At 41.1% G+C, this 17,027-nt stretch overlaps 1 protein-coding gene across 5 annotated transcripts in view; it reads right to left on the minus strand.

Moving 5' to 3' along the window:
• Window positions 1–11,991: 11,991 nt before the first annotated feature.
• The window catches only part of LOC115134459 (troponin I, fast skeletal muscle-like), a 31,294-nt gene continuing 26,258 nt past the window's right edge, over window positions 11,992–17,027 (minus strand). For 3 of the 5 annotated variants that reach the window (XM_029668454.2, XM_029668453.2, XM_029668451.2), the window contains 5 exons: window positions 16,915–16,951; window positions 16,623–16,751; window positions 15,249–15,338; window positions 14,960–15,133; window positions 13,422–13,764 (listed from right to left, as the gene is read on the minus strand). In XM_029668454.2, coding sequence (XP_029524314.1) covers window positions 13,678–13,764; window positions 14,960–15,133; window positions 15,249–15,338; window positions 16,623–16,751; window positions 16,915–16,951 — 517 coding nt within the window. In that variant the 3' untranslated portion in view covers window positions 13,422–13,677. Of the gene's footprint in view, window positions 12,053–12,203; window positions 12,312–12,976; window positions 13,765–14,959; window positions 15,134–15,248; window positions 15,339–16,622; window positions 16,752–16,914; window positions 16,966–17,027 lie in introns of those variants that run through there. The other 2 variants (XR_010464738.1, XM_029668450.2) reach the window with 2 other exon arrangements.

The raw sequence follows: 17,027 nt of genomic DNA on the forward strand, positions 1-17,027 counted from the left end.
GAAACAGGGTTTATATGTAGACTAGTGATGAATCAGCAGAAATCCAGTACCTTCTTATGGTGGTGGACACTACTTAGGCCAATGGAACTGCGAGCTCCTGAAATACCACCAACCCTTTCCTCCAACTCATATCATAAATTTCCCTTCATGCAAAATGTCTCCCAAAACCTGAGCTGCCACTTGGCTTCCGTTCCTACAGTGTTGGAAGGGATAGACAAAGCCATCCCAGTTAAGCACTGACAACATGGATAGGTAAACCCGGTTAAGCAAGGGACAACATTGATATATTCTTGGAACTATTTTGGTTGAATGATGATAAAATCAGAAAGCAATTGTTGAAGGGGCAATCTGCAGTTCAAACGATAACAAAGTGGACACCCTGCCACTGTTTTGCAGGGCTAGAGTTCCTCATTGCAGTGCACTAACTTAATATTCACTGCAATGCCTGCAAATTAAATATCTACAAATAATGACAAATTCCTAAGAAAAAAGTGGGCAAGCAAACAGCCGTCTGTTGCTCAAAGGTGAGATGGGATCGGAGGTGGGGAGAAAGAACGAGAGATTGAGAGAGATAGAGAGAGAGAGAGAGAGAGAGAGAGAGAGGGAGGGAGGGAGGGAGGGAGGGAGGGAGGGAGGGAGGGAGGGAGGGAGGGAGGGAGGGAGGGAGGGAGGGAGGGAGGGAGGGAGGGAGGGAGAAGAGGCAAGGAGAACAGGTGCTCAATGACATCTTGTGGATTTTGTTTTATTTATTTATTAATTAATTAATTAATTAGTTCATTAATTAAATGATTAAATGTTTAATAAAATAAAAATAATATTTTTAAATATGAATTAACATCTCAAATGTTTAACTAAATCATGCCAATCGTGATTGAGTTAAAGAACCTCGATGCAGCTGTCTGGTATCAAATTCACTTGACACATGAGATCAACTGCTGGTTTTTTATTGTGGGTTTTCAGTTGCAAGCAAGTTTGTTTTAACACTTAGGTGCATGTAATCTGCTGTTAATAGCAGTTTAATTGATAGATAATTCCTTTATTACTAAAGTAAATTTGATGACATCATAATGATGACAAAGTTGTTTCCTACTAATGTTTTGCCTGCTTTTTAGCAATGTCATCGTATTTCCAGGCCACTATGCTTTAAAACAATCAATGGCCCCTATTATGAATGACTGTGCGTCACTCCTTTTCTGGAGTCACTATGGCTGAGAGTGTCTTGAAAACATTCTTAACGATGGCGTGACACAGCCGAGTGACGTCGGTGCAACCCTATCAACCCTGAGACGCCAGCAAAAATGGCCATTTCATTTAGTTGCCTTTTATATGCATGTCTAGCCCTTATGTTTAGCCTCACAATGAAGGGTTTTACCATTTTATTTTCAGGAAAACCAGGGCTACAAATAGAACACAAAACAATTTGACATAGACAGTTGACAAGTTCAGCCAAATGATTTTATATGTACATAAATATAAGTACATAAATGGTTTGCTCAGTGGGAAATTAATATTCAACTAGTCAGTGACACTTGTGCTGGGTTTGGAGTTTGTGATAGCAACTATTCGAGCTTATTGCATTATTATAGACACTATGTCTTGGGATTTCCGACACTATTCTATGTAGAAGAACCCTTTACCTTCTGACTCGCAAAACTTATCTTTTCGTCAGTTGTCCCACTAATTTATTTAAATTGACTGATTTCTTTATACAAACTGTAACTCAGTCAAATCTTAGATATTGTCAAGACCGACAGTATTTTTTTCCAGAGTGAGGACATTATGGAATACAATCTACTGTACCTCTTTGTCTGCCTTATTCACTTTTGCCTCTGTGTCATATCTGTCTTAAAATGTATCAATTGAAAATGTGGGTTCACAGCTACAATCCAGATGTGTTGGTCATTACTGAGACGTGGTTAAGAAAGAGTGTTTTGAGCCCTGATATTAACCTTTTTGATTATAACCTTGTTCGACAGATCTTCCAAAGCTGGTGAAGTGGCCATCTTTACCAAGGAACACCTTGAGTGCTCTGTCACCAAGTCTGTCACCCAAACAATTTTATTTGCTGGTTTTAAGCATGAATAATTAAGCATTCAAATAGCTCTTTGTTGACTCTTGCTGGATGTTATCTTCCACCATCAGCACCGGCCTATACGCTACCTGCCCTAAGCTCTCTCTTCTCCTCTAACACGAAGTCTGAGTTTGTCCTGCTAGGTGACCTAAACTGGGACATGGTTAAACCAACTGAATAAGTCCTAAAGCAATAGGACTCCCTAAATCTTTCTCAGAGTATTACCAATCCCATTGTATGACTCCAAACACCCAGAAAAGTCTACTCTTCTTGATGTTATCCTCACAAATAATCCTGATATTAGTTTGGTGTTTTCTGCAATGACCTGAGTGACCACTGTTTTACAGCCTGTGTTCATAATGGTTTCTCAGTTAAACAACCTGTCCTGATTTGTCATTGCTAAAAAAACTTTAATGAGCAAGCCTTCCTTCATGACCTGGCCTCTGTAAATTGGTATAGAATCAGCTTGATCCCCTTGTCGAAGACGCTTGGACCTTCTTTTTTTATATTTGTTAAACCTCTTAGGGCTAGGGGGCAGTGTTCGGAAGTTCGGATGAATGACGTGCCCAAAGTAAAGTGCCTGTTACTCAGGCCCAGAAGCTAGAACACTCCCCTTAAAGAAAATTAGAATTAAAAAATGGTTCAGCCCCTGGTGCAACCGTGATCTGGCAGAGTTCTTCCACCTCAAGAACACCATTTGACAAAAGGCTCGGCACACAAATAGTCAGGCCGACTGGCTGTCGTTCAGAAAAATTATAAATAATTGCACTCAGGCGATCCGGAAGGCCAAAGTTAGTTACTTTAAGGAGCAGTTCTCTCCCTGTGGGTCTAATCCCAAGAAGTTCTGGAAAACGGTGAAAGACCTGGAAAACACACCCTCCTCCTCACAGCTGCTGGTGTCCCTTAATGTTGATGATGTGGTTGTTACTGACAAGGAGTGCATGCCTGAGCTCTTTAATCACCACTTCATTAAGTCAGGATTCCTATTTGACTCAGCCATGCCTCCTTGCCCGTCCAACATTTCCTCATTTCTCAGCCCTTCTAATGCAACTAGCCCCAATGCTCCTCCCTCTTTTTCCCCTGCCCTGGTACACAGTTTCTCCCTGCAGTCGGTCACTGAGTCCGAGGTGCTAAAGGCTTTCCTTAATCTTGACCCCAAGAAAACATCTGGGTGTAAGGAACCTCTCTTTTCCATTTATATGCAGATGATACAGTCTTATACTCAGCTGGCCCATTCCCGGAGTTTGTGTTAAAGGTTCTACAACAAAGCATTCGTAGTGTTCAGTTGTTTTTCTCTGTCCTTAACATTATTTTGAACACCCACAAAACAAAGGTCATGTGGTTCAGTAAGAAGAATTACCCTCTACCCACCATTGTGATTATTCACTCTGAGGGTTTAAATCTTGAGGTAGTCACCTCATACGAGTACGTGGGAGTGTGGCTAGACAGTACACTGTCCTGCTCTCAACAAATATCCAATCTGCCGGCTAAGGTTCAATCTAGACGTGTTTTCCTCTATCGTAATCACTCCTCTTTCAACCCAGCTGCCAAATGAACCCTGATTCAGATGACCATCCTACCCATGCTAGATTATGGAGATGCAATTTATAGATCAGGAAAGGGTGCTTTCGAGCAGCTAGATGTTCTTTACCATTCGCCATCAGATTTGCCACCAATGCTCCTTATACGACACATCACAGCACTCTACAGTATACTCCTCTGTAAACTGGTAATCTCTGTATAACCAACGCAAGACCCACTGGTTGATGCTTATTTATAAAACCCTCTAAGGTCTCACTACCCCCTATCTGATATACCTAATGCAGCCCTCATCCTGCACATACAACACCCTTTCTGCCAGTCACATTCTGTTAAACGTCTCCAAAGCACACACCTCCCTGGGTCCCTCCTTTTTTCAGTTTGCTGCAGCAAGCGACTGGAGTGAGCTGCAAAAAAAAAAACACTCAAACTGGACAGTCTTACTGACACGTGTGGCTACCTTTTCGCCCTTTGTACTGTTGTCTGCCCAATAATGTTTGTATCATGTTTGTGCTGCTACCATGTTGCACTGCTGTCATGTTGTGTTGCTACCGTGTTGTTGTCATGTTGTGTTGCTACCATGTTGTTGTCATGTTGTGTTGTTACCATGCTGTGTTGTAGTATTAGGTCTCCGTTTATGTGGTGTTGTGGTGTCTCTCTTGTCATGATGTATGTTTTGTCCTACATTTTTATTTGGAATCCGAGCCCCTGTCCATGCAGGAGGCCTTTTTGCCTCATGGTAGGCCATCATTGCAAATAAAAAATGTGTTGACTTGCCTGGTTAAATAAATGTTAAATATATATACACTGCTCAAAAAATAAAGGAAACACTAAAATAACACATCCTGGATCTGAATTAATGAAATATTCTTATTAAATACTTTTTTCTTTACATAGTTGAATGTGCTGACAACAAAATCACACGTTGGTGGATGGAGCGAGACATGATGTCCCAGATGTGCTCAATTGGATTCAGGTCTGGGGAATGGGCGGGCCAGTCCATAGCATCAATGCATTCCTCTTGCAGGAACTGCTGACACACTCCAGCCACATGAGGTCTAGCATTGTCTTGCATTAGGAGGAACCCAGGGCCAACCGCACCAGCATATGGCCTCACAAGGGGTCTGAGGATCTCATCTCGGTACCTAATGGCAGTCAGGCTACCTCTGGCGAGCACATGGAGGGCTGTGCGGCCACCCAAAGAAATGCCACCGCACACCATGACTGAACCACCGCCAAACCGGTCATGCTGGAGGATGTTGCAGGCAGCAGAACGTTCTCCAAGGTGTCTCCAGACTCTGTCACATGTGCTCAGTGTGAACCTGCTTTCATCTTTGAAGAGCACAGGGCGCCAGTGGCGAATTTGCCAATCTTGGTGTTCTCTGGCAAATGCCAAACGTCCTGCACGGTGTTGGGCTGTAAGCACAATCCCCACCTGTGGACGTCGGGCCCTCATACCACCCTCATGAAGTCTGTTCCTGACCGTTTGAGCAGACACATGCACATTTGTGGCCTGCTGGAGGTCATTTTGCAGGGCTCTGGCAGTGCTCCTCCTGCTCCTCCTTGCACAAAGGCGGAGGTAGCGGTCCTGCTGCTGGGTTGTTGCCCTCCTACGGCCTCCTCCACGTCTCCTGATGTACTGGCCTGTCTCCTGGTAGCGCCTCCATGCTCTGGACACTACGCTGACAGACACAGCAAACCTTGCCACAGCTCGCATTAATGTGCCATCCTGGATAAGCATCACAGAAGTGTGATTGACTTGGAGTTACATTGTGTTGTTTAAGTGTTCCCTTTATTTTTTTGAGCAGTGTATATATTATCCTCATCAAACTCGTTGATGGTCTGGGCCAACTTTTTAAGCAATGTGGCACCAGTGTCTACACAGTGTGTCTCTCAATGGTCGGATTCAGCTTTTTGCACAGATTCCAAGGAGGAAGTTTAAGATTGATTCATTTCATTCAAATCATTTAGTTTCCATGCAAATCAAATCCATCCAAAATAAGCTTTAACACATACTGCAAAATCAATATGTAGCACAGAAGATAATTAAGTTAGGATTTTGTATGGCTGTATGGGTGATTTCACATGTCAGGTATTCAAAGCAGATCAAATGAGAATAAATTGGTCAGAGTGGTACGATACCTGCAGCTCAGGAAGACACCCAGGCATATCCGGGAGCAGAGCAGTTATCTTCTATATACGCTGCCTTTTCCTTTACTGCTTCTTCCTCCAGCAGGTCATGGGCAATCAAAAGCATCAAGCTCTAGAGAACAGGGGGAGAACGGGTGTTAGAGCAGCTAACACAGACCAAGACTAGGCAAAAACATGTGTGACTCACCAATGGAAACAAGGTGGCTTAGTGCAGAGTTTGTATTTCTCTTGATAACATCTTGTGCTACCATTTGTAAACATAGTTACTCTGTGGATATTTGATTAGATAAGGAAAGATATTTGTATCTTATATCGCTGCTGTGCTCGCCTTTTGACATTCATATTTTTGTAAATAATTGACTTACTTGTATAGATAAAAGTCAAATAAAAAGAGAGCAAGAACAAAACAGCTTTCCATATTGGAGGGGAAAATTGGATTAGATCAGTATATTTACCATCAGATGACCACTGCAACTCGATGTCATCTTTTTCCTGTGATATGAAGATGTAGACAAATTGTGACATGATATAGATCTGACAATCAAATCCAATTGTATTTGTCACATGCACCGAATACAACAGGAGTAGACCTTACAGTGAAATGCTTACTTACAAGCCCTTAACCAACAAAGCAGTTTTGTGGAAATACCCCCCAAAAAGTAAGAGATAAGAAAAACAAATATTTAAGGAGCAGCAGTATATAACAATAGCAGGGTCATATACTGTACAGGGGATACTGGAACAGTCAATGTGTCAATGTGCGGGGGCACCGGTGTCGAGGTATTTGAGGTAATTATGTACATGGAGATGGGGTTATTAAAGTGGCTATACATTGATAATAGAGTTGCAGCAGCGTGGGAGGGGGGTGCAAATAGTCTGGGTAGCCATTTGATTAGCTTGCCATGCGGTAGCAGAGAGAATAGTCTATGACTATTCGGGGAGTTTCTCCCATTCTTCTCTGCAGATCCTCTCAATCTCTGTCAGGTTGGATGGGGAGCGTTGCTGCACAGCTATTTTCAGGGTCTTTCCCGAGATGTTCGATCGGGTTCAAGTCCGGGCTCTGGCTGGACCACTCAAGGACATTCAGAGACTTGATCCGAAGCCACACCTGCTTAGTCTTTGCTGTGTGCTTAGGGTCGTTGTCCTGTTGGAAGGTGAACCTTTGCCCCAGTCTGAGGTCCTGAGTGCTCTAGAGCAGGTTTTCATCAAGGATCTCTCTGTCCTTTGCTCCGTTCATCTTTGCCTCGATCCTGACTAGTCTCACAGTCACTGCCACTAAAAAGCATCTTCACACCGTAGGTATAGTGCCAGGTCTCCTCCAGACGTAACGCTTGGCATTAAGGCATCATCAGACCAGAGAATCTTGTTTGTCCTATACTGAGAGTCCTTTAGGTACCTTTTGGCAAACTCCAAGCGGGCTGTCATGTGCTTTTTACGGAGGAGTTGCTTCCGTTTAGTCACTCTACCATAAAGGCCTGATTCTTGGAGTGCTGCAGGGTGGGTTGTCCTTCTGAAAGCTTCTCCCATCTCCACAGAAGAACTCTGAAGCTCTGTCAGAATGACCATCAGGTTCTTGGTCACCTCCCTGACCAAGGCCCTTCTCCCCCGATTGATCAGTTTGACTGGGAGCCACAAAGGTTAAGACTTCATATATATACAGTACCGTTCAAAAGTCTGTGGTAACTTATAAATGTCCTTGTTTTTAAAGAAAAACATTTTTTTTTGTCCAGAGTTGCAAAGAAAAAGAGTTGCAAAGAAAAAGCCATATCTCAGACTGGCAAATTAAAAGAAAAGATTAAAATGGGCAAAAGAACACAGCCACTGGACAGAGGAACTGCCAAGAAGGTCAGCATCCCGGAGTCGCCTCTTCACTGTTGACGTTGAGACTGGTGTTTTGCGGGTACTAAACTCAGCAAAAAAAGAAACGTCCCTTTTTCAGGACCCTCTTTCAAAGATAATTTGTAAAAATCCAAATAACTTCACAGATCTTCATTGTAAAGGGTTTAAACACTGTTTCCCATGCTTGTTCAATCAACATTAAACAATTAATGAACATGCCCCAGTGGAACGGTCGTTAAGACACTAACAGCTTACAGACAGTAGGCAATTAAAGTCACAGTTATGAAAACTTAGGACACTAAAGAGGCCTTTCTACTGACTCTGAAAAACACCAAACGAAAGATGCCCAGTGTCCCTGCTCATTAGGCATGCTGCAAGGAGGCATGCGGACTGCGGATATGGTCAGGGGGAAAAATGGCAATATCCGTACTATGAGACGCCTAAGACAGCGCTACAGGGAGACAGGATGGACAGCTGATCGTCCTCGCAGTGGCATACCACGTGTAACAACACCTGCACAGGATCGGTACATCCGAACATCACACCAGTGAGACAGGCACAGGATGACAACAACAACTGCCCGAGTTACACCAGGAATGCACAATCCCTCCATCAGTGCTCAGACTGTCCGCAATAGGCTGAGAGAGGCTGGACTGAGGGCTTGTAGGACTGTTGTAAGGCAGGTCCTCACTAGACATCACCGGCAACAACGTCGCCTATGGGCACAAACCCACCGTCGCTGGAACAGCCTGGACTGGCAAAATGTGCTCTTCACTGACGAGTCGCGGTTTTGTCTCACCAGGGGTGATGGTCAGATTCGCGTTTATAGTCAAAGGAATGAGCGTTACACCGAGTCCTGTACTCTGGAGAGGGATCGATTTGGAGGTGGAGGGTCCATCATGGTCTGGGGTGGTGTGTCACAGCATCATCTGACTGAGCTTGTTGTCATTGCAGGCAATGTCAACCCTGTGCGTTACAGGGACATCCTACAGAGACATCCTCCTCCCTCATGTGGTACTCTTCCTGCAGGCTCATCCTGACATGACACTTCAGCATGACAATGCCACCAACCATACTGCTCGTTCTGTGCGTGATTTCCTGCAAGAGGGGCATGTCAGTGTTCTGCCATGGCCAGCGAAGAGCCCGGATCTCAATCCCATTGAGCACGTCTGGGACCTGTTGGACCGGAGAGGGAGGGCTAGGGCCCTTTCCCCCAGAAATGTCCGGGAACTTGCAGGTGCCTTGGTGGAAGAGTGGGGTAACATCTCACAGAAAGAACTGGCAAATCTGGTGTAGTCCATGAGGAGGAGATACACTGCAGTACTTAATGCAGCTGGTGGCCACACCAGATACTGACTGTTACTTTTGATTTTGATCCCCCTTTGTTCAGGGACACATTATTCAATTTCTGATAGCCACATGTCTATGGAACTTGTTCAGTTTATGTGTCAGTTGTTGAATCTTGTTATGTTCATAGAAATATTTACACATGTTATGTTTGCTGACAATAAATGCAGATGACAGTGAGAGGACGTTCAGTTAAGAACAAATTCTTATTTTAAATGATGGCCTAGAAACAGTGGGTTAACTGCCTTGTTCAGGGGCAGAACGACAGATTTGTACCTTGTCAGCTCGGGGATTCGATCTTGCAGTCATTCGGTTACTATTCCAACACTCTAACCACTAGGCTACCTGCCACCCCATATAAGATGACCTGGCCTCCACAATCCCCCGACCAACCAAGTTGAGATGGTTTGGGATGAGTTCGACGGCAGAGTGAAGGAAAAGCAGCCAACAAGTGCTCAGCATATGTGGGAACTCCTTCAAGACTGTTGGAAAAGCATTCCAGGTGAGGCTGGTTAAGAGAATGCCAAGATTGTGTAAAGCTGTCATTAACACAAAGGGTGACTATTTGAAGAATCTCAAATATAAAATATATTTAGATTTGTTTAGCACTTTTTTGGTTACTACATGATTCCATGTACAATGTAGAAAATAGTAAAATAAAGAAAAACCCTTGAATGAGTAGATGTTCTAAAACTTTTTACTTATAGTGTATATATATATTTTTGCTTTTCTTTCAACTTCCCTAAATTGTTGTTGTTGTTTCCTCCTAACTGTTTCGAAAATACAATTTACATAGAGTTTGGAGAAATGACAACACTAAAAAATAAGCAAATAGTTCAACAAAGTTAAATATCAGTTATTTTTGTAAAGAATGCTACAATCTTACTCAAACAAAATGCAACTTGTTTTATTAATTAATGAAATAACAAAGTTTCATATTCTGATCATTGTTTATACTTCATTTCTATGCATTCCTGACATCTAGAAGACGAGGTTCCCTTGAGCATCTTCATGCATGCAATCTGTCTACGAGGTAAACTATTCTTAGTGACCTAGATGGCTCAAACTATTGAGCTAACTATACCTCCTGAATAGCTAGATTCACATTTGGTGACGCAAAACAGTCCAGCAATGAAATAAAAGCAATTTAAGCATTTAAATTCCTTAATATCTTCCTTAAATTCCTTAATATCTGTCAATCATGTGCACATAATGAATCATTACAAATAACATATTTTACATACAAAACTAACTACAGTGTGGATACAGACCTATATTTACCTCCACAATTATACTGTATGCAATTTAACAGATGCTTTTAACCAAAAGCAACTTAGCTGTCATTCATGCATAGATTTTTTTGCACGGCTGGCCCTGGGAATTTAACCCACAAGCCTATCATTGCAAGCGCTGTGCTCTACGAACTGAGCCATAAAGCACCACACTTCAACTGAGATCTTAATACCTCACAATATGCAGAAACCAACAGTTAATACACAACTGCAATACTAGACACAGTTCAAAACAGTCAAGAGACAGGAGCACATTATGGATGCTGGAGCACTATCAGATCCCACTATAATCCTCACCTATGAGAGAAACAATGATGAGAAATGAAGAGCAGCTGTGAGAGGATGGCAAGCCACTGGCAGATGAGGAGGCAGTAGACTGTATTAAATGCTAATAGTGGATGTCAGTTGTCTATCCCTCCCTCTACATGGTATTTTTTCCTACGGTCTTTATGGTAATAGAAAATAATGCTGCCGGCCCCCTGTCAGCCTGATATACTGCCCTGTCATGCCCTGTAATATCATCATATCCTAACATCCGCAAGCGAAGGTTGGCTCTTGCATTATTCTACATCATGAGAGGTGACACGTGTCATGAGGGTCAGTCTGGGCCCCAAGCTTAATATAGGCTCCACACCGACCAACCAGATAACTACAGTATCAATACAATTTGCACGTCTTGCTCTGTAACGTAAACAATAAAAAAACAACATGCAACTGCTTGTCACAATTTCATCCCTCTCTCTCTCTCTCTCTCTCGCTCTCTCTCTCTCTCTATATATATATATCCCTCTATAGCTTTCTTGTTGTGATTGAGTTTTAATCAATTAATGCTAAATAATGTGGTCATAGTAGGCTTACGTTACAGGGCCAGATGTTATACTTCTTGGAAATAGTAAATCTTACTATTTAGAGTCGCTGACACCCTTCACTGTAACGTATTATGTATTGCGGCGGTGCTTCAGGATCTGATGGTAGGATAGGTAGGGGGTCTGATCCATACTTTGACCACATCTATACTGTTTATTTACTGTGGGTAATTTGGTGCCAGAATTAGCTTGCTAACCATGTAGGCCTAGTCCTATATTCCCCAGCCATGTAACTAAAGGCATAAATCATCTGCCAAAATGTAATGGTCCCTACTAGACACATGTATTGGAATATGTGGTGGCAAATATTTCCGCGGCTCTTCATTGGATATTGTAGGCGTCCTCTAATTTGGGGAGAAGGGCTCCTCCTGTATTAGTGACATGCAAACTTGGAATGCAACGTTTGCTTAATGTGAAACTGTAAGGGAATCTGTCCGTTAAAGACACAGTCGGTTAAATTTGATATCCAGTGAAAAGTGTCACGTTGAAAGTAACAGGGACGATTTTGCAAATGGGCCTTGCAGCAACCAAGAAATAGAGGCAGAGACCAAGACAGACACCAAGAAGTAGAGGCAGAGACCAAGACAGACACCAAGACCTAGAGGCAGAGACCAAGACGTAGAGGCAGAGACCAAGACAGACACCAAGACGTAGAGACAGAGACCAAGACAGACACCAAGACGTAGAGACAGAGACCAAGACAGACACCAAGACGTAGAGACAGGGGAATCATGCACCCTATGGTTTATCAGCTTATATATAGAAGATATTGTCACACATTGCTTACACAGAGGTATGATCCTGTAGGCTTCAACAATGCCATCACACAACCATTTCCTTTTCACCTCATAAAGCACCATGATCTAAACAGTACTTACATCACTCACCCAAATATCCTTTTTCCATTAGATGTCTCAATTGTTCATGTTCCCAGACTGAATTCTACACTGTAATTGACAATAAAACCAAGGCACTTGTCAATAAATCACATTGTAAGTGTTGTAAGTGAAAGGTAAAGATAGGTGTACTACACGGATGGTCGATGTATTGATTCGTTTTTACATCGTCCAGCAAACAGGTTTCTTATTTCTTCCTTACCTGCAGTTGTGTGAGCTATGGTGGGGCAGTAGAGGGCATCATATCCATCCTAGTCCTCCACTGTCCCGCTCTCACTGCATCGGAGATGTCACAAGATACAGCACCAACCTAATGTTTCACAAGACACAACAAAACATATGTTTGTCATCATGAATATTCAACTACCCTGGTCAACACATGCATGCTGATTTTTGCGTGAGAAATACTAACAATCCTAAATTGTAACTCTTTATTAAGCTTTATAGCATGTATTAAATGTAATTTGTTTACAAACATTGGAGTAAAGCAAACTTATATTTTGGGTTCTGATGGGGCACGACACTTGAACTAAGCTCATGAGGCATTTATAAGTATTATTCTTCAAGAGTCAATGGGTATATATAATTCATTTAGGATTCCAAGATTGCCCCTTTAAAATAACTCTCATGAATAAGCCATTACAAATGCTTACAAAACTGTATAGGCCTATATGATCATTCATGTTATAAATGCTTATGAACTGTAATGCTATTTCTGCTTATAAAAGTTTATAAATGTTTACAAATGATAGATTGCAAATAATTAATTAAGACATTCATAAAATGTGTTATAACATGTTAGTCTATGTTCATTCTTCATTACTTATATCAAATGAGTGTTGTAGTTTAGTGTTAGTACAGATAAAACATCAACAATTGATTCAATCCTAGCTTAAATATGTTTCTATCAGTTTTAATGCACAACATGCTCACACAATAAAAATATACTATACCAGTTATAGGAGTCGTAATTACCTCAAGTTCACTAGGTCAGCAGATTGACACAGAGAGAGAGAGAGACAGGGGCAGAGGGGAGGCAAGGAGAACAGGTGTTCCACTGACATCTTGTGGTTTTGGTTAATATATATAAATAGTTTATTGTTATACTATTTAAAAAGTTATGCAATGATTAATTCATGAAATTAATATTTATAACATGAGAGCAAAAGAGTACATGCACAGAGAATATGCCTTTTGGTGTGTGTGATATGTTCCAATAAATCAAGTCCTAGGTTTAAAGTCCTTTAGTTATTCCGTTTGTTTTTTACACTTAGCTTTTCATGCCCATTATCTTCTATTGAATAACATTGAATAGTATACTAATCCTACCCAAATCAAGTAGACTACTGCATAAGTAGTTTTAATTTTTTAATCTCACACATTATGAAGACGTGCAAGCAAAATAAAACTGCTATTCCAGTTGTAAGTGTTGAAATATTTATTTCATATACAATAAGTGCCTTTCAAAATGTGTTCAAGTTGCTGTGAGGTGATTACCTGGGTCTGGCGTATACAGACAAAAAGGAAGCAGTGAAATCAATAACAAGGTCATACAAATCCACCTGGGACTTAACCACAATACCACCTTATATATCCAACACAAAAGACGGCCATGGCTACCAACTGATTTATTAAGACACAGAGAAAAGCAGGGGAAATGGTTCTTGCCATAGCGTTTATGCGGCCTCAAACATCTTCTTCCTGCCGTCCATGCCGGCCTTGTCGTCAATGTTCTTACGCCAGTCACCCACTGTATCTTTGTCCTTTAATGGAGAGTGGGTGTTACAGCAGAGATATCAGGCCAAGAGAGACTATAAGCTATTTGTTTAGGTCAAGGAAATTATATGTTTTGAGCTTTAAGTAAAAGGAAAATAAATACATAGGATGATATTAGTCAATATGAAGTGATATTTGTGCCAAAATAATTGGATATGAGTAAAATTATTGACTACAAATGTACTGTATATTGGCACTGATACATAGCCTCGGGAAGTAAGGGTGCTGGAGTTTCTGCAGCACCCTCTGATAAATGAAATACAGTTAACCAAAATTATAGAACTACTCCTGTCTGTACAGAAATATAATCAAATCATTCAATTACTACACCAGAGAGCATAATTTAGCCAGAGAGACTCAATAGCTTCTTTAGCTGTGGATTGTGTGTAATCACAAGCGCATACGGTCAGGAATCCTGCTACAATTTGGACAGCACAAATATCCAGCAGCTGATTATTGAGTGAAAAGCAGCTCAAATATCCCGGCCTCTCGCAATATTTTGAAATACAATCACGGGAAAAACAGTTTGGGAATCAAACGGCTACTGCTGAATAGAGAAGTCAGGCTGCACAAGTATTACCTATAATTAAGCTACTAAATACTGTATGTTATCGACTTTGCAATATTGAATGAACAGCATTGTTTTACAAAGTATCTATGAGAGATAGGCTATTGGCACGACCGCATCTGCCATCGCTGGTGAGGCGTGTATTCAGTCTCTTCATCACTGGTAGTCAAAGCTTTTGAGGACTATAAATTCCTCCTCATATTGTACAGTCTGTGTGTCTCCACTCTTTTCGTTGGCCAAGGCTATTGGTTGCATTCAAGGCTAGGTCGTTTCAATTGATCTTAGTTTGTCAGTGTCAGAACCCTGTCCATGTGATCATATGTGTGGTATTAAAAAATACTCTGGTAACGTCTCCACGCGTAAAATTATGTAGAATTTCATGAAATACGTTTTTAAAATGCCATATTTTCCATGGACCTTACTAAAAGTCTGGATTCCTTAGTCCCCATGTGTGAAAATTCTAGAAACACCTCTGCTCTACTCTATGCCACTATACACAAATAAGATGATAGACGTACCCCCCCAACTCAAAACATCTTCCGGCGGCTATGCACTGATATCAATCCATAGTACATATATATTTTTGAACATTATTATGCCTCCATGTTACTCACATCCTCTTTGACTTCCTTCTTCACTTGTTTCAGATTGGATCTCAGATCCATGGTCACCTTGTGCTTGGAGCCCAACAAAGCCTGGAGCATAGCATCAGCAGACATACGTACTTTCTTCAGAGCTGGCTTCTTAATGCCCTGGATCTCAACCACTTTAATCCTCAAATCATCAATCTGTAAAGAGAGAAGATCAGGAAAAATGCAAGATATGCTCTTTTATCTTCAGGTCTTCAATCTAAACAAGAGAGAAAATCAACAAATGGAATCGACCTCAACTGGATGACAATACCTCTTTGTCACACTTGCCCACTTTGCCTGCCAGGTCGTATCTCTCCTCATCCACTTTATCAAGCTGGTGATGGATTGTCTTGCACATTTCCTGCAGTTGGTTATCAACAAAAGGAATCTTCAACAACTGTACTGTAGGGTTACAGTGAATTTCCTGACAGCGTAGATTGAAAATCCAGTTTAAAGGCCCAGTGCAGTCAAAACATGATTTACTTCATCTACACTGATTGAAGTGGATTTAATAAGTGACATCAATAAGGAATCCTAGCATTCACCTGGTCAGTCCATGTCATGGAAAGAGCAAGTGTTCCTAATGTTTCGTACACTCGTAAAACTGTGAAATTGTGAAAATTATGATAATTCCCTTTAAAACTTCTTTGGGATCGACGTCCTCTCCTCGGGACGGTTGAGCTAATGTAGGCTAATGCGATTAGCATGAGGTTGTACGTAACAAGAACATTTCCCAGGGCATCTGATATTGGCAGGAAACTTAGTCTTGTTAATCTAACTGCACTGTCCAATTTACAGTAGCTATTACTGTACACCATGCTATTGTTTGAGGAGAGTGCAACATTTTGAAAATGAAAAGTTATTAATAAACAAATTAGGCACATTTGGGCAGTCTTGATACAACATTTTTAACAGAAATGCAATGTTTCATTGGATTAGTCTAAAACTTTGCATATACACTGATGCCATCTAGTGCCCAAAATCTAAATTGCACCTGGGCTGGAATAGTACATTATGGCCTTTCTATTGCATTTCAAAGATGATTGTATAAAAAAAATACAAAAGAACAGTGTTTTTTTCTTTGTATTATCTTTTACCAGATCTATTGTGTTATATTCTACTACATTCCTTTCACATTTCCATAAACTTCAAAGGTTTTCCTTTCAAATGGTACCAATAATATGTATATCCTTGCTTCAGGGCCTGAGCTACACACAGTTAGATGTGGGTATGTCATTTTAGGTGAAAATTGGGAAAAAAAGAGGCTAATCCTTAAGTATAAGACCGTATGAAATTTCATCCTGTTTTGGTGGGATGGAGTTTTGGCCTGATATACTACATTAATTAACAGACCGATAAGAGAGTTCCAAACCTCTCTGCCAATGAAAGCTAGTTTTCAGTTTTCCCCTCCCCACTCAGACCACTCCAAGACAGTTCTCGCAAAATTCTTGCTTGAGAAATTGCTCTTTGCTAAGAAGCTATTTTTGTTTCCTTTTGACCATTGTATTTGAAAACAATCACAGTAAGGTACTAAATTATTACCCATAAATTATGCCTGCATTGGACCATTATGAATGGCTGTTTAAGCACTGCTCTGTGAAGCTATGTTAAACACGGGTGATTTCAACTATTAGTGATACTGTACCTGCAGTTCCACCAATGACCCAGGCAGGTCCAATGCGGGGCAGCTCTCATCCATGTACCTTTTTTTCTCTTCCACTGCCTCTATGGCCTCTGCCTCCAGCAAGTCCTTAGCAATCTGGAGCATCACGCTCTGGAGGAGAGAGAAGCATGAATAGTGACACAACTGGATTATGGTTAACAGGGAATACACAACACACAGAGACTTTTATAATTATATAATAATATAACATATTTTGCTCACAATTAGGTTTCATTCCAAAAATAACAATTCAATGTTACTAGTAACCATTTACCTTCAGATGATGCTTGCGACTCGATGACATTTTTTTCCTAAAATAGTTCATGAAAAGATGTGTGAATTTTCCAGAAAGGTACACATTTCTGACACATATCATGTTTTGACATG

The sequence above is a fragment of the Oncorhynchus nerka genome, linkage group LG9a (assembly GCF_034236695.1).
Source record: "Oncorhynchus nerka isolate Pitt River linkage group LG9a, Oner_Uvic_2.0, whole genome shotgun sequence".
In the NCBI taxonomy this organism is placed as follows: Eukaryota; Metazoa; Chordata; class Actinopteri; order Salmoniformes; family Salmonidae; genus Oncorhynchus; species Oncorhynchus nerka.